This window comes from Coptis chinensis, chromosome 9, assembly GCF_015680905.1.
Source record: "Coptis chinensis isolate HL-2020 chromosome 9, ASM1568090v1, whole genome shotgun sequence".
NCBI classification, from domain to species: domain Eukaryota; kingdom Viridiplantae; phylum Streptophyta; class Magnoliopsida; order Ranunculales; family Ranunculaceae; genus Coptis; species Coptis chinensis.
This window is the reverse complement of record NC_141464.1, coordinates 13,731,148-13,746,035: the sequence shown is the minus strand read 5'-3', so window position 1 is coordinate 13,746,035 and position 14,888 is coordinate 13,731,148. Positions and strand designations below refer to the sequence as shown.

The window sequence follows — 14,888 nt, the reverse complement described above, 5'->3', positions numbered from 1 at the left end:
TATGGTCGTGTACAATTAAAATTGGTGTGTGGGTTTGGTATTTTAATTAACTAATACATGAAATGACCAATTACTCCTATTTAAAGTGTTAGCCATTACTTCAATTTAAGGGCAATATGGAAACCAAGAATTTACAAAGGCTTTAAAAAGACAAAATAGTAATTGTAAATAGTATATGGGTACTTTAATTTAATTAATCATTAGGGGTATTATGCTGTTTCCAATCTCAATTGCCGAATGACTAGTGATGTAATGGACTTGTTCGGGGATGGGCCTACCCATCCATCAACGAAAACGCCCATCATCCATAATGACCCGCTCAGATTGTCAACCCGGTCAAAACAGAAAAACCACATTCAAGGAGCGGGAAGGCGGGAATAGAGCAAGAACAAGAACAAGAACAAGAAAGAGAATAAGAGGAACTTAAGCTAAAATAATGCTGGAAATAAAGCGACAGAGACGAAGGGAAAGAATGGGAGGAGGAGAAAGAACAAATGAAGATTTGCATTTCCTAATTTAAACAAATAAATATTTTAACGTAAGCGCCCCTCTGTGTTTCATCTTTTTAGTTAAATTTTTTGCTTCTATTGTTTGCTTAGGAATAATTTAAAGTTGGTTAAATTTTTACTGTGTCGAATTAGGTTTAGGGTGAGGAGTTCTTAAGTTACTTGAACATATTAGTTATACGAGCATTAGGGTTTCTGAAGTTAGCAATTTCGACAATTTTGAACTGAAGTAAAATGTTCATAAAAATTGACAACTACTTGATATTTAAAGCCAAAATAGGCAAACAAGTCATGGAAGAGTAAGTGTTAGAATCTCCTGTTACCATGTACATATAAAGAGTAGGTTAATTACTTCATTTTTACAGTAGGCGTATATGGCTTTGATACTACTGTCTACAAATGACCCTTCTGAAGTCCTAGAGTACGCACATTGCCTTTCTACCTTGATATGCTTATCAGTGTCTGCTAATGAACCTCCGGAATCTAGAGTAAGAACATTCTTAACATGCTCGTCAGACACTCAGACTGGAGTGCTAAAAATAGGTGTTGAAATGAGATGGTACCGTAGGTTCTATTTGCTGCAGCTCCTTTCTACCTTGCTATGGTTGTTCCTGTTGGTGAAATGGATTATGCTTAATGATCTCTATTTTTTAGCTCAATCCATCCTTTCCGTCACGGGTAAAAAAAAGTTCAGGTGGTTATGTTATTTTATACATAAGGAACCTTTCATCAAATTATGCACTCTGTTCACAGGATCGGGGAACCTGTAACTCAATACTTTCACAATTACACGTTTCTTCCTCTAGAAAACATATCTGGAACCCCGAACATTACGTGCAGTTCCCCTGCTGTTAATTGTATTTGTCATGTATGTAACTGTTTGTTTTTACTGCATGAAGTTTTGGTGTAACAAACACCCTATAGTCTATAGAATGTCTTCTGTGTCTTGTTCATGGATTCAATAGATGAAATTTCTTAAGGTACTAACAATTATTTGATGTCTTGAACTTCTTGCAGTTGGTTTTGGATTTTTTGAGCTTCGATGCTGCTATTTTGTCAGCTTTGAGAAGATCACCTGTTTTGGGGCAGAAGGTGTTCACGCATATTGCTGAGGAATGCATCTTGAAACATTTAAACTTAGCAAAGCTTTCAATTTCTGAGAACCAGGTACTCGTTCAGTGAGCTTTTAGAATTCCTACTTGTGTCATGGCCTTTATTTTCTTTTCTATATGTGGTTGTATGATCCATTAATTCATCCATACTCTAGTATTGTAAAACACATATAATGATAGATTTCCGTGGTAGATACTCATACTTTGGTGTCATTTTTGCTTGGTCAAAAGTAATTCGTGGGCTATGCTTAAGATTCTTATTATTCTCAAACAGATGATCGTCTCACTTGCTTTAGAAGTACTGGAGGTGGCACAGGAGGTTTGGAATGCTACTGTAGGGTTGTGCAGAGCATATCACCAGGCCCTAAATTCAGAATCAGGTGGCATGGGAAGTGATAAGCTGAATCACGTAGCTAATATAACAACTTATACAATAGACTGTTTGTACGAATTAGGCGTCCTTTCAGAAACTAGAGGGGAAAGTTTGGTGACGATTCTCAATGTTTTATGGAAAGGTGTGGTGACATCACTGCAGCTCACTGCAGGGGATGTAGCTACAAAAGTAAATGTTACTGATCATTTACTGACCCTAATATCATTGGCCACTAATTCCTTGAGGTGTGCAGCTGAGTCATGGTCATCTACAGTTAAGGAAGATATCACCTTAACCGAAGCTAAAAGGACATTTACTCCAGTGAAATTCTACCTCACTAATGCTGTCCGATTGTTGTCCGAGTATCCATGCCAAGCATTCACCATATACAAAGAGATAACTTTATGTGGCCTAATGATTTCAACATTTCATGTTTCACTTAGCAAAACGAGGCACCTAAAAGCTTCAAGTGAAGCATTGACAGAACTGTTGGAGCCAATTTTGAGTCTTTTAATTCATAGCATATTTAAATCCGTTGAAGTGAAACAGGAGTCAAAGCTCCAAATTTTAGATTGGTTGTTTGCTGATGCCGACGATACAAGTCCTATTCTTGAAGAGATGAATACAAATCTGACAACTTTGATGAAGGATATCTTTTCTGTAACCTGCGGACGCCCACAGCAAGGAGTGTATTGATTGGCAGGGTTCTCTTATTTCTTAATCTTCTGAAACGTTCTCCTGATCTTGGCAAAGACATAATACTTGGAATTGCCGGAAAGCTTAATTGGCTCTTTTGCTGCTTAACGGATGGATGTGTCTACTCAATTATTCTCAATTTGCATATGCCTGTAGTAAATGGTGTTGGATCAGCATCACAATTGGTTTGGAAACCCATGTCTTTTTCTGTTATGCGTGCGCTGAAGACCTTCATAGTTGTTGTCTCTTCTACTTTAGCTTGGGAGGAGGTAGAGACCTTCCTTCTTGAGAACTTTTGGCATCCTCATTTCTTCTTGCGGGAAATTGTTATGGAACTCTGGTGCTTTATTGTGTGTCATGCTGAGATAGAGATGGTGAAAAATACGATTGATCATTTTGTATCTTTATACAAACTTGTGGTATCTTCTGAACTATTTCTTATGCCCGGTTCTGCTTTAAGGAAGATGGCTAAATGCATCTGCACGCTTATTACGAATGCACCACAATCTATTGTAGACCAAGCTTACAGCTCCTTTGTCACTGATGATAAATCACCAACGACATCAATCATATATATAATAAACTTGCTCATTGAAGGGTTCCCACTGAATCTTTTGTCAGATCAGCTCAAGAGAAAAGCTGCCAAGAGACTTATTATTGGATATCACAGTTTCGTGGAGAGCAACTTTAAGAAACTTCGAGTGGATAAGTTTTCAAGATTTCGTAGCTTTGCTCTTCTTGGGGGACTACTTTATGCCCTATCTTCGGCGTTACACTGCCTGTAAGTGCATGAGCCTTTTTTTTTTCCACTCAACTACAATTTTATTGCATATTGAGCTTTGAGACCCTTCCGTAAAAGATTAACCAGATATTTCTGTTTTTTGCAGCCAGATTACTAGATCTGATGTTGATGATAAGACCCTGAAGTTCACAATTGCTCTTATTCATGGATGTAGAAATGCTAAAGAAAGTTTAAAGGACACTTACTGCAAAATTCTAAACCAGACATTGGCAATCATATCAGTCATGAAACATTTATATGCTTCCTCTCAGATAAGAGAAGTCATCTTGGAGCTTCACAACTTGTTCAGCATGAGGTCTGTACCCTCTGATGCTTGGTTGAATCAATGGAAGCCAGGTTTGGTTCTTTTTATGGTTGGACTCTCACACATGGATATAGCAGAAGTCGAGGGAAGTCCAGTAATATCCGCCATATGCGAGATTCATCACATGTTACTAAGAGAGAGGGACTTGTCATTTGTTCATTTGGAAATCCGTGCTTTTGGATATTTTGCAGCACAAACTTCTTGCAGCCAACATTGGCGATTTTCTCTGCAAGATGCAGAACTTTTCTTCGATACTGTTACAGGGTGTGAAGCAATTGAGGTGATATTTGTGTCTGAGTTGAATGCTTTTCTTGAGAAGATTTTAGCTCTCCATGTGGTTGTACCATGCGCAGAACAACTTACTTGTCTTGTCAGTGAAAACTTGATACTGAAGGAGTTAATTGGAAAAAACTTGGCTACTAATCCTGAGGATTCCATTTCTGATGATATGGAGACTAACTTGCAGCAGAGTGGTTTGAAGATTATGGGAGATGGTCTTAGTCAGTTACCGCAACAAAACTTTAACTCCATGGAATTTTCAAGTTGCCCGGCTTTGCTTGTAAGTTATTTCAATGACCTTTGTTTTTTCTGTTTGTGTCAATTGTACCTAATGTATAACTAAGATTCATAGTTGTGTCAAAATATGTTTCTCATTATTAGGATACGAAGTGTCTAACACAGGTAAATATCAAAGATTGAGGTATATCACATGCAATGTGTCCGACACGGATGATTTTTAAAATATAGCATGCCCATGTAACATAGGACTAGAGTAACTTATACTGTTTAATGAGTGGTTTTGTGTTGAGTTTACATATCTTTTGAGTGGTTTTGTAAATGGATATCCAAACTTAGATGCGTTTCTTACTCAATGTGATTGTTTTTTTTGTGTTGAGTTATTCTTTTTTTACATTATTTTTGTTTTCCTTTTATTTTCAGCATGATTACGGCACCATTCTCTGTGCTGTCTATTGTTTAGATGGTAGCATCATTGCGGGTTGTGACTCGAGAAAGTCAAAGGATAAGTCCAAGTGGTTTACTGACGATAGTAAGAAGTGCCACAGATTGCATGCAACTTGTTTCGTTCTTCGAGCTGGAGAACGTAAAGCATCAAAACATTTATATGAAGCTTTGCAGCGGTTTTGCGAAGATTATAAAACAGATCAAGGGTCTTATCCTACCATTGAGAAAATTGCAGAATTTGGTCGTGAGGAGCTTGATACCCGTCTTAAGGTGAGTGTCAATGGCAAGGATACTGTAAAGTGTGATGCTATTATCTTTGGATTCGACCAAAATGATGCTAGATCTAAAATTATTTACTTATACAAGGGAAGGCTTCACCATATAAAGCGAGTCGCTAAAGGTGGTTCTGGAGCTGCAATGACTGGTGAGCTGGTATATGATTAGGTACTACCACCTGAACGGGTAGAAAAGTTTGTTAAGGATGTCATAGGACTTGCCAAGACCCGTGACTGGAAATGTGCAGGGCCCACAATCATTACTCATGTAAAAGAAAATTATGCTATTCAATATGCGCTAGATGATTGATTTGACATGAATGTACTCTTCCATTTAGATATTTGTAAGTTTTACTCTGTAGCAAGGCCCAAAATATATCCTATATATCCGATATGTTGCCGATATATATCGCTTTTTTGTATACCGACAGATATATTTGATATATCTCAACCGAATATTGATTTTTTTTTTCTGATATATATTGCAATTTTCGATATAACGATATATATCGACCGATATATATAATATAAATTGTTGACTTTGACTGATATTGTTGATTTTGACCGATATATTGACTATATTTCTGATATATCGACATACAAAACAAAATTTTGACTGGTTAACAAAAAACTAGATATCTCTGATATTTTTGATATATCTGATATATATCGGTTTTTGGGTACATCGAAATATTCACCGAATTCTATATTTTGGGCCTTGCTCTGTAGAATACATGTGAATGGGAAAGTGGCTTCAAAGTAGAGTGCTTCTTCAATGCGCATCACATTGAGTAGACTCAATGAGCACATTTTGTTGCCTTTGATTTGACATCTTTTTCATTGAGATCTGGGTTTTTGTGAAAAATTTTATTCAAAAAACTTTGTCTTTTGTGCAATACATCATTAACCCTTGGTTTGAGTGGATGAATGCTGTGGATTGGTGCACATTGAGTGCATTTGACTTTTGGCGCATTGAAGAATCTTTATTCAAAGTAATTGTCAATTTTTCACTTTTCACACAATAATTTGATTGCAGAAGAAGAAAATGAAGGTAAGAGTATTTTTAGGAGAGAAACCAAGAAAACACCAAATTTTTTAACCAAACCAAACACCAAACCAAAAAAACACCAACCAACTTTGGGAGAAACATCAAATATTGGACATCAAATGACGCGGTTTTGGATAAACCGCGCGATGTGTCGCACATCAACTTTCTTCTTTCTTTTCTTTCCAAATCTCTTGCACGGCTTTCGCAAAACTGCGTGATTAAAACCCACACTCTAGCCCAAGCCCATGCGATGTTCAAAAAACCGCGAGAGATTTGATACAACACTGATTTGGTGTTTGCTTTGGTGTTTTCATCAACATGTGTCTCTCCTGAAGATGAAAAAACACCAAATTATTGAAAATTTGGTGTTTGATGCTAGGATAGTATCTCACCTAGGGGTGGGCAATGGGCCGGGTCTGGCTAGCCCGACCCTAAACATTTAAAAGCCATTTAGATATTAAGGTCGGGTCAGCCCGGCCCTAAAGTCAGCATAGGGTCTGGTCGAGCCGGGTCACAAGTCTAAATCTCAAGCCCTGACCCTACCCTAAGCCCTCTTTAAAGGCTTTAGGGTCGGGTTTTAAGGCCGGGCCTATATATTTTCTTCGTTTTACAAATGCCATTTTTCAGATAAAGATTGTTTTTTTGGTTTCTGTGTTACAAATGTCTGCTCTGTATTTCACTTTAATGGTGTGGACGGAAACTTTTAGTTCTAGACTTGGCTTGGATGTGAATAAAAATATAATTTATAAAAAGTAAGTGGGAAAATAAATTGAGAATAATAAGTTCTAGACTTTGATTTGATAATCAAAGGAATAAAGTCTTATTTTTTTATTAGGCTAGTGCTCATTGTTCTTTATGGCTGCTAAATAGGTTGACAAGTTTTTGTTATATAAGATAAGTTATTGGAAGTACCCTTGGGTGTAAGTGATAAATTACAAAGGACAATGTTATTTTAATTTACAATATTTAACAAAGAGTTGGACAATTATGGTACGTGTCTGTATAGTGAAAATGTAAAACTATAACTAGGGGCTTGGTTAGGGCTGAATTATGGTTCGGACTATGTTTGAGAACCTTAACCCTAGCCCTGCCTAGAAGGCCTTAGTGGTCGGGTTACCCCCTAAACTCTGTGAGGGCTTTATAGGGCTTAGGGTAGGGTTGGTCAGGGCCGGGTTAGGGTCGTTAGGGCCAAATTCCCACCCCTAATCTCACCTAAAGATACTCTAACAAATTTTTTTTAGTCAGTTTTCTTTTGCGGGATAAGAATATGATAATCATTTCTCTTACAATGGTTATAAGCTTAATTAGTTTGTTTTAGAATATATAGGATCTCCCTCACAACCCTCCTATGTTTCTCCTTCAATTGTAGTTATGTTTTTTTTTTATCAATAATATTCAATTATCAAAAAAATAAATAAAAAGTCTGGCTTTGTTTTGTTTTTGGAACAATATCCATAACGTTGCCAATACCTGTCCTAGAAATCCATGTTGAAAATTAAAAAATAAGTGGAAAGTGAACTAATTAAATTGCTTTGTAATTAAAAGTGTTCAATCAGAACACCAACAAGTAAGCATAAACAGCGCACTATAATCCATTTCTTCTTCTTGTTCTTCTTTTTCAGTTATGCAATAATCATTTCAGGATCATTCCCCGCCGGTGGATCAACCCAGACAAAGAATAAACTCCTTTCTGGGTGTGGAAACTTTCTACACCCAACAAATCTTCTTCCGGGTTCGTTAACGTCTGAGAAATCCAAAACTTGAGTTCAAGTCCACAGTAGCAAACAGTTCGGAATCGGGAGTTGCCTCGAGAGTTCACAAATGCAATAGAATTAGACATAGACATTCTTGTTTGAATGAAAGCATAATCAAATAATAATTTTGAACACAAAAGTAATAGAAATTAGGGATCACTTACTTGATTGTTGAGCTCTCATCTCGATTTTGAATTGAAAGGAGAATGCCAGTTTTATATTAAAGAGAAGAGAAGACCGTTAGTGGAAGATCAGAGAATCATAAGAATTGAAAAGAGATGACCGTTGGGAAGAATAGATGTGTGTTGGGACGTGTTTGTATCTCGTGCTTTTGTTGACTTGACTTGACCAAGAGTGTGCTGACTGTGCAAGAATTTGACACATGCCAAAATTAGAAATTCCACGTAAGAAAAAATTAACGGCAAATACACGAATCGGACCCCAAATTAGCAGATATACCACAATAGGGCGTTGAAATTGTTGACCATGTTTTGTACCAAAACAGGACGTCGGACCCACTTGCTGATGTCAGTAAACAAATGTGAACTTCATATCATGCCCTTCTTCCTCTCTAGTGTTAATACTATTTTACCTTCTTCCAAATTAGGACCTCATCTTCTTCTCTCTGTACCCATCTTCTACAGTATGTTTCAGAAGAGGACTTAATCTTCTTCTCCCTCTTCCACGCACTCCAATGAAGCACATTTTCCTATCTTTTCCCTACCTTTCCTGCCCAATGTTCCCTACATTTTCTCCTGTTTCTTTCAAATACCTGTTCTTGGAACAGGAGAAACTCTTATGTCCACACTTCCCGCCCAATTTAGTATTTTATAATTCCATTATAGTGCTGTATATTCTGTCACCAGTATACTCAAATCATCAGTATCTTATAATTCCATTATACTCAAATCACCAATATTAGTATATTAATGGAATTTTATGAGTCTCGTGAAGAGGAGAGTTCTGTGAGGGATTTTCATAGAAGGGAGAAGGCGAACAAGTGGTGGAAATGGTGTGTAGAGGAAGGGACTTTTGATAAATACTGGATAGTGGGGAAAAGTTCGGTTGCACTTGTGGCGATTGTGAATGGTCCTACTTTTAGGGGTTTCTTGAAATGGCATCCCCAGTCACCCAAGTGCCCAGATATTGATACTTTGGCTCATTTGTGGGAGATTTTCATTGTAGCAGTGAACAAGCTATATAAGTTCAAGCTAGACACGAAGTCAATAGTTAATAAAGACTTCTACAATCTGGTTGTGGAAATAGATTTGCTGAGGTCCTGGGGTTTTGATGTCAATTTCATGGCTAAATATCTTTAGGAAATAGCATGTGATTGTGAAGAAGCTTTGGGTATGTACACTTATTGTCACACCTCGAATTTCGACAAAATCAGAAAAACAATATTTGTTCCCGACTCTTCGATTTTCGAGGTGTGATGCATCACTCTCAAATTCAAAAAAAAAAACCCATAATCTGCTTAATTATTCCAATAATTTTAAACAAATAAAAAACATTTTAAATAAATAAAAGTCTTCTTCATTACAAAAATTCAAACGGATAATGGGTTTTTGGAAGTTGAGAGTGCAGTGCATCACACCTCGAAAATCGAAGAGTCGAGAACAAATATTGTTTTTCCGATTTTGTCGAAATTTGGGGTGTACGTGACACTTATAGTATTGAAAATAACATTAGGAGCCTAAATGTACTTTTTGTAAAGTTTTCAGTTGGATTTGCGAAGATAGAAAGTAAGCACAAGTCTATGACAATACAGAAACTGCGATGGGTACAAATTCTAACAGATGGTATGTTAGGTAAAAGTCATGTTGGTTGACTTGGAAAAGAAACTGATCTTGTTAGAGTCGAGTTATTTTGTGCGGCCAGATGTATCAAAATGGCTATGATAGTGATGTTTCTTTGCTCTCCCGTTTTCATTTCAACGTTTAGCTTTCTAGGGGGGTTCGATACTCCAGAAGAATTTGGTTTGTTTGCACCCTTTCCAGAGGTTATACCCTAACCATATCCCCCACCACCTCGTGCTAGATTGATGGTAATTTCTATTTCCTTGTTACTTTACAGTGTCGGAGAGGTTATGTATAATGTCAGGTTGTAATTTTATTACTGTTGGTATATATTAATTAGTTGTATTGTTTGTTGTTAATTGTTATAGTCGATGAAATGAAAACACTCTGGCATGGATTCAGAGATGAGCATTTTGGAGGAGATAGAATTAGATGCTTTTTTGCTCACAACAAGACGAAGACTAGAAATCGTCCAAGGCGTATGGTATCCTCCAATGCCAAAGAAGCGCTCCATAATGTATACGCTCCCCTGTGGAAGAGTGGAATTGGAAACCACTACTAGTGGTGGATTGAAGTTTTGGTACGGTGGTAGCCCAACCCGCATGTTATTGTGTAGATTTTGTTGTATCATGGATGCATTCTTTGATGCCCCAGTAGGTCATTGTAAGTGATGTGAATGTGTAGTTTTGTGATGTGTAAAGTGGGGACTATGAAGATGTAGTTTTGTGTAGTGGGGACTGTGTAAAGTACGTGGGGACTATGAATATGTAATTTTGTGATGTGTAGTTTAATTTGGTGGTATTTTGAGCCCATATGTGATGTTGCAATATATTTTGAAGCACACTTATAGTGTCTTGTTCAGCTTATATAGTGCCGTGATTAGCTTATATAGTGACATTAATAGCTTATATAGTGACGTTCGTAGATTATATAGTGCTGCTGTTCATAGCTTATATAGTGCCGTCTAGAGCTTATTGAGGGTTTTATATTAGGTGCTTACTAACAAGTTAATAAGTGTAAATTAGAAAGTTATGAACGACACTATATAAGCTGTCCCAAACATTATATAAGCTACGCCACAAACTTGTATTCATGTACACCGCGTTGCACCTACTGTATCCACAATATTTATGTGATTATATATCGAAATACAGTCGAAATTGTACATTGAAATTTTGGAATAATAACTGAAAACCTTTTCAGTTACCAATGCATTACTAAGATAGACTGAAACTTTTTCCTCACACAATGGGAAGTGGGCGGGATGGGCAATTAACTGAAAACCTTTTCAGTTACCAATGCATTACATTACTAAGATAGACTGAAACGTTTTTCTCCCACAAAGGCAATTAACTGAAAACCTTTTCATTACTAAGATAGACTTAAACTTTTTTCTCACACAATGGCACTATCTCCTGGAGAAGAAGAAGAAGACACCAACCAAAGCCTCTACATCCCCCCTAAATTATGCCAAAAGATACTTGCATATGGTCTACTCCAATTGCTTCAGAAATTCAAATTGGTATCCAATGATTGGGAGTCGCTCGGTTATGAGTGCTCATTCATAACCGATTTTGTTCTGAAGAACAAAGCATTTCTGGGCTACGTGATTCAGACCCAACACTTTGCCGAACCGTATACTTCTTTCCTTTCAAACACCGCTCACATTCCACCAATTCCTACTCTAAATTTGGACTTTTGCTCAAATGGTGTTCGGATCATGGCATCTTCTAGTGAAGGTATTATTTGTTTGTGTGAAGAGAATTTTAGAGACACCAAATTTTATGTATGCAAACCCACAACTCATCAATTGCGTATGTTGCGTAGGACTAAGATTAAATTCTAGACAGAGTGTATGGGCATGTCGGTGCATTCAATTGAACCTTTACAATTCACCATAGTCTGATTGTCTAAACCAAACCACAATACTGTAGTTCGAAGCCGAGACAATAAAAACAAGAGTGTCATTGTCCATTTTGTTGAAATTTTCAACTCCAACATTTTGAAGTGGAGAAGGTTGGAAAACCTATATTTGTCCTTCAACACTGAACACATTCAGATGCAGCCTGGAGTTTTAGCAAAGGGACATCTACACTGGTCTCTTTGGGACGCTGGAATTTTGGCATTCCATATTGGTGATGAAGAGTGGACAAAGGTGGCGCTTCCCCTCACGACCTTGACCCCAAATGGTTACAAGCTCTTTCACTCCCAGGGCACTATTGCTATGATGTACACATTCTGGAATTGTCCAATTCGTGCTAAAAAAATCGAACTCCACATATTGCAAGACTACAAAGCTAGGGTGTGGAGTAAACCACTGGAGTTTCTCTTGGATCACTTGTATCAGACATTTCCTCACCCAGAATTTGTTGACCTTTTATCCATCGATGTTGGCGTCTTCAAGTGCGACTCCTGTCTAGTGTGGTACAACTTACGTACTAATAAAGTTGTGTCAGTCGAAAAAATCAAAAAATCAGGCAGCAACAAAATCTTACCCATAATGTCAGACTTCATTCCGTATGGAGGAATTTTGAACTAACCAGAGATGGAAACTTGTTACAAGTCTATAGCCTACATAATTACTATATATTTTATTTTGTTTCCAGTCTTTATCTAATTAAGTATTTATACTATATTGAACATTCCAGACTTATTGAATGTTCCGAATCTTTATGTTATCAATCATGTCCACATATTAACCATTCTACACACTAATGCTTATTCTATGTTCTATTGTCAGCGTATGTATTACATATGTTCATGGCATGTTTCATATCTTCACGTTACATGTCTAAAAATGGTTATATTGTCAGACTCAGCCTTGATATGCTTTAATTCTCAATTTGACAGATGCCTTGTAGTTTTTTTTTTTTTTTTTTTTTTTTAAATAGGAATGCTTGCTTGTAAATAGGAATTATTACGTATAAAGTTAGTAGTAATTAGTTATTGATCATCCAAAAAAAAAATTGGTTCAGTTCTGAGCTGGCCTTCTCTTAAACGGATATGTTCTTGGGAAGCTTATGTGGTGTCTTGGAAAGCTTATACAGTATCCCCCAAAATATTATTATATGTGCCTTATTAACTACTATAAAGAAAGACACTATATATGATTTATAAGACACTATATAGGCTTGCACAGCAATTTAAGGTTTGAATGGTGGATAGGAACATGTCCGTTGTCAGTTTAAGAGAAGGGATTTTGAGAGTTATTTAACTCCAGTTTTTAAAAAGTGGCAGGAAAGACGACGAATCATATTTACATTAATATTTGATATTGCATCCACATAATAGTGTAGAACACATGAAAGAAAAAAGGAAGCGACTTGGACAAAAAGAAATGAAGTGACTTAGAAAAATCTTGTTTGTCGACAACCTCGGACTAATCAATCCAATATTGATTAATATGTAATCGATGGAACACTACGTGAAAACGACTCTTATGCTCAGAAACGAAATGTTCCAAATGTTCCTGGAAATTCTTGCTCCCATCGGACCATTTGTATCTATATGCATCAGGATCCCGATTCATGGATCTCTTGGTTCGAGAAATAAGAGGATTGAACCATTTCTTCTGACTCTTTTTCAAATTCGATAAATGTTGGTTGCTCATATATTTCATTATAGTTCTATGATTCAGAGTATCATTTCCTATTTGATGTATAAGGATACAAGGATATTCCAACAATAAACCATCTTGAAATCTATAAGTTTTTAGTGGGTAGAAATTTGCAATAAATGGGCAGAGTAAAGTAAATTGTGTATGGTCCCCCTTCTCTTAAACGGATTATCCGTTAACGGACATGGTGACTTGGACAGCTTACTTGGTGACTTGGACAACTTACTTAGTGTCTTGAACAACTTTTTTATTTATGCTTATTAGCTAGTTTGTGGCCACCTTATATATATATGACACTACATAAGCTGTGTAAGACACTATATAACATGTCCGTAAACAGAAAGTCAGTTTAACAGAAAGTCTGGTGTTTGAGCCCATATCTTCTATTGCAGTATATTTGAAGCACACTTACATAAGAGTGTAGTTAGAGAAAGGTGTCAGCAAAATAGCCAAGTACATAGCGCAACATGCAAATCAACCTAGTACGTACATACATGGCAAAATACATATACATAAGCAAAATATCCATATACATAGTTTTTACACCTATAATAGCAAAATCAACCTAACCATTAGAGCAATAAGAACAACAAGTAAGCCAATAATGACGAGAGCCATGTTCCTAAGTAAAACTGATTGGCTGTTGTGCTCGATTTGCACGAAAGTCTCCCCTGTAGTAGTGCTGACCGTGGGTATGGGTTGTATGGGTTGTATGGTTGTCTCTTCTAATGTCTGATTGAACTAATTGTAGTAATTGTTGATTCTTTTCTTTCTAAGCAGTTGCTCCGCCTCTTCGATAGAATTACATCCAATGTAGTCTTGGCCAGCAAATTTGTGTATCTGTTCATGAAATGGTTCACAATCCCGTGTACTAAGGGATTGAGAAAGTAAACGGAATTATGAGAATCTGGTTCGAAAAACATTGGAGGGAGAGAATTTCAGTTACCTGGTCCTTGCAGCTACTCCAGTGCTTGTATATACCTAGTTGCCACCCTCTAATGACCGTGTAGCAGAACTTTGCCATAAGACTTAGAGAAACGGAATGTAATGCTACTAAAAAAGTAGTGCAGAATGAAGTTCGAGTATGAAGGATTTTATTTAGTTGGGTGACAGTGAAGTGTCATAGGACATTCACTCACTGCTCTAATAATAATAATAAAAATTAAACAAAATAATTATGAAAAGTACAAAGATAAACATCTCGAACAACTAAGCACTCTCTGTCTCTCTACATTCTTCACCATTTTCATTGTTTCTCTCTATTATCATGCTTTTCCCCAAACTTAACCTAAAACGTAAGGAAATAATTGAAAAGTTGGACATGATAGAGTTAGTCCTCTAGTGGATGTTTTGTTATAATGATTTATCGTCTCAAATTGAAAGTTTTTTTTTCAATTTGAGAAGAAAGATCACTATAACAAAACACAAGACCGTATATCCAACTCTATCATAACCTTTTTTTTCAAATATTTTAATACTTATTCGATTGTTGATGGGTCACATGGAACATGGAATCATCTAGAGAGTGGAAATAATTGAAAAGTTGGACATGATAGAGTTAGCCCTCCGGTGGATGTTTTGTTATAATGATTTATCCCCTCAAATTGAAAGATTTTTCAATTTGAGAAGAAAGATCACTA

The 14,888-nt window shown here is 36.6% G+C and overlaps 1 protein-coding gene across 1 annotated transcript; it reads left to right on the top strand.

Moving 5' to 3' along the window:
- Nucleotides 1-378: 378 nt before the first annotated feature.
- LOC147474848 (uncharacterized) lies at nt 379-5,519 on the top strand. Its single transcript, XM_086583142.1, has 5 exons — nt 379-538; nt 1,524-1,673; nt 1,893-3,468; nt 3,575-4,352; nt 4,733-5,519. Exons 3-5 carry the CDS (start codon nt 2,834-2,836, stop codon nt 5,198-5,200), a joined length of 1,881 nt encoding a protein of 626 aa, XP_086439268.1. The 5' UTR covers nt 379-538; nt 1,524-1,673; nt 1,893-2,833; the 3' UTR covers nt 5,201-5,519.
- Nucleotides 5,520-14,888: the final 9,369 nt, after the last annotated feature.

Excerpts from the sequence above, each read along its gene's own strand:
- LOC147474848 (XM_086583142.1), top strand. The coding sequence starts at position 2,834 with ATGCCTGTAGTAAATGGTGTTGGATCAGCATCACAATTGGTTTGGAAA. Across the intron at positions 3,469-3,574 it reads TCTTCGGCGTTACACTGCCT|CCAGATTACTAGATCTGATG; the intron begins GTAAGTGCATGA and ends TGTTTTTTGCAG. Across the intron at positions 4,353-4,732 it reads CAAGTTGCCCGGCTTTGCTT|CATGATTACGGCACCATTCT; the intron begins GTAAGTTATTTC and ends TTTTATTTTCAG.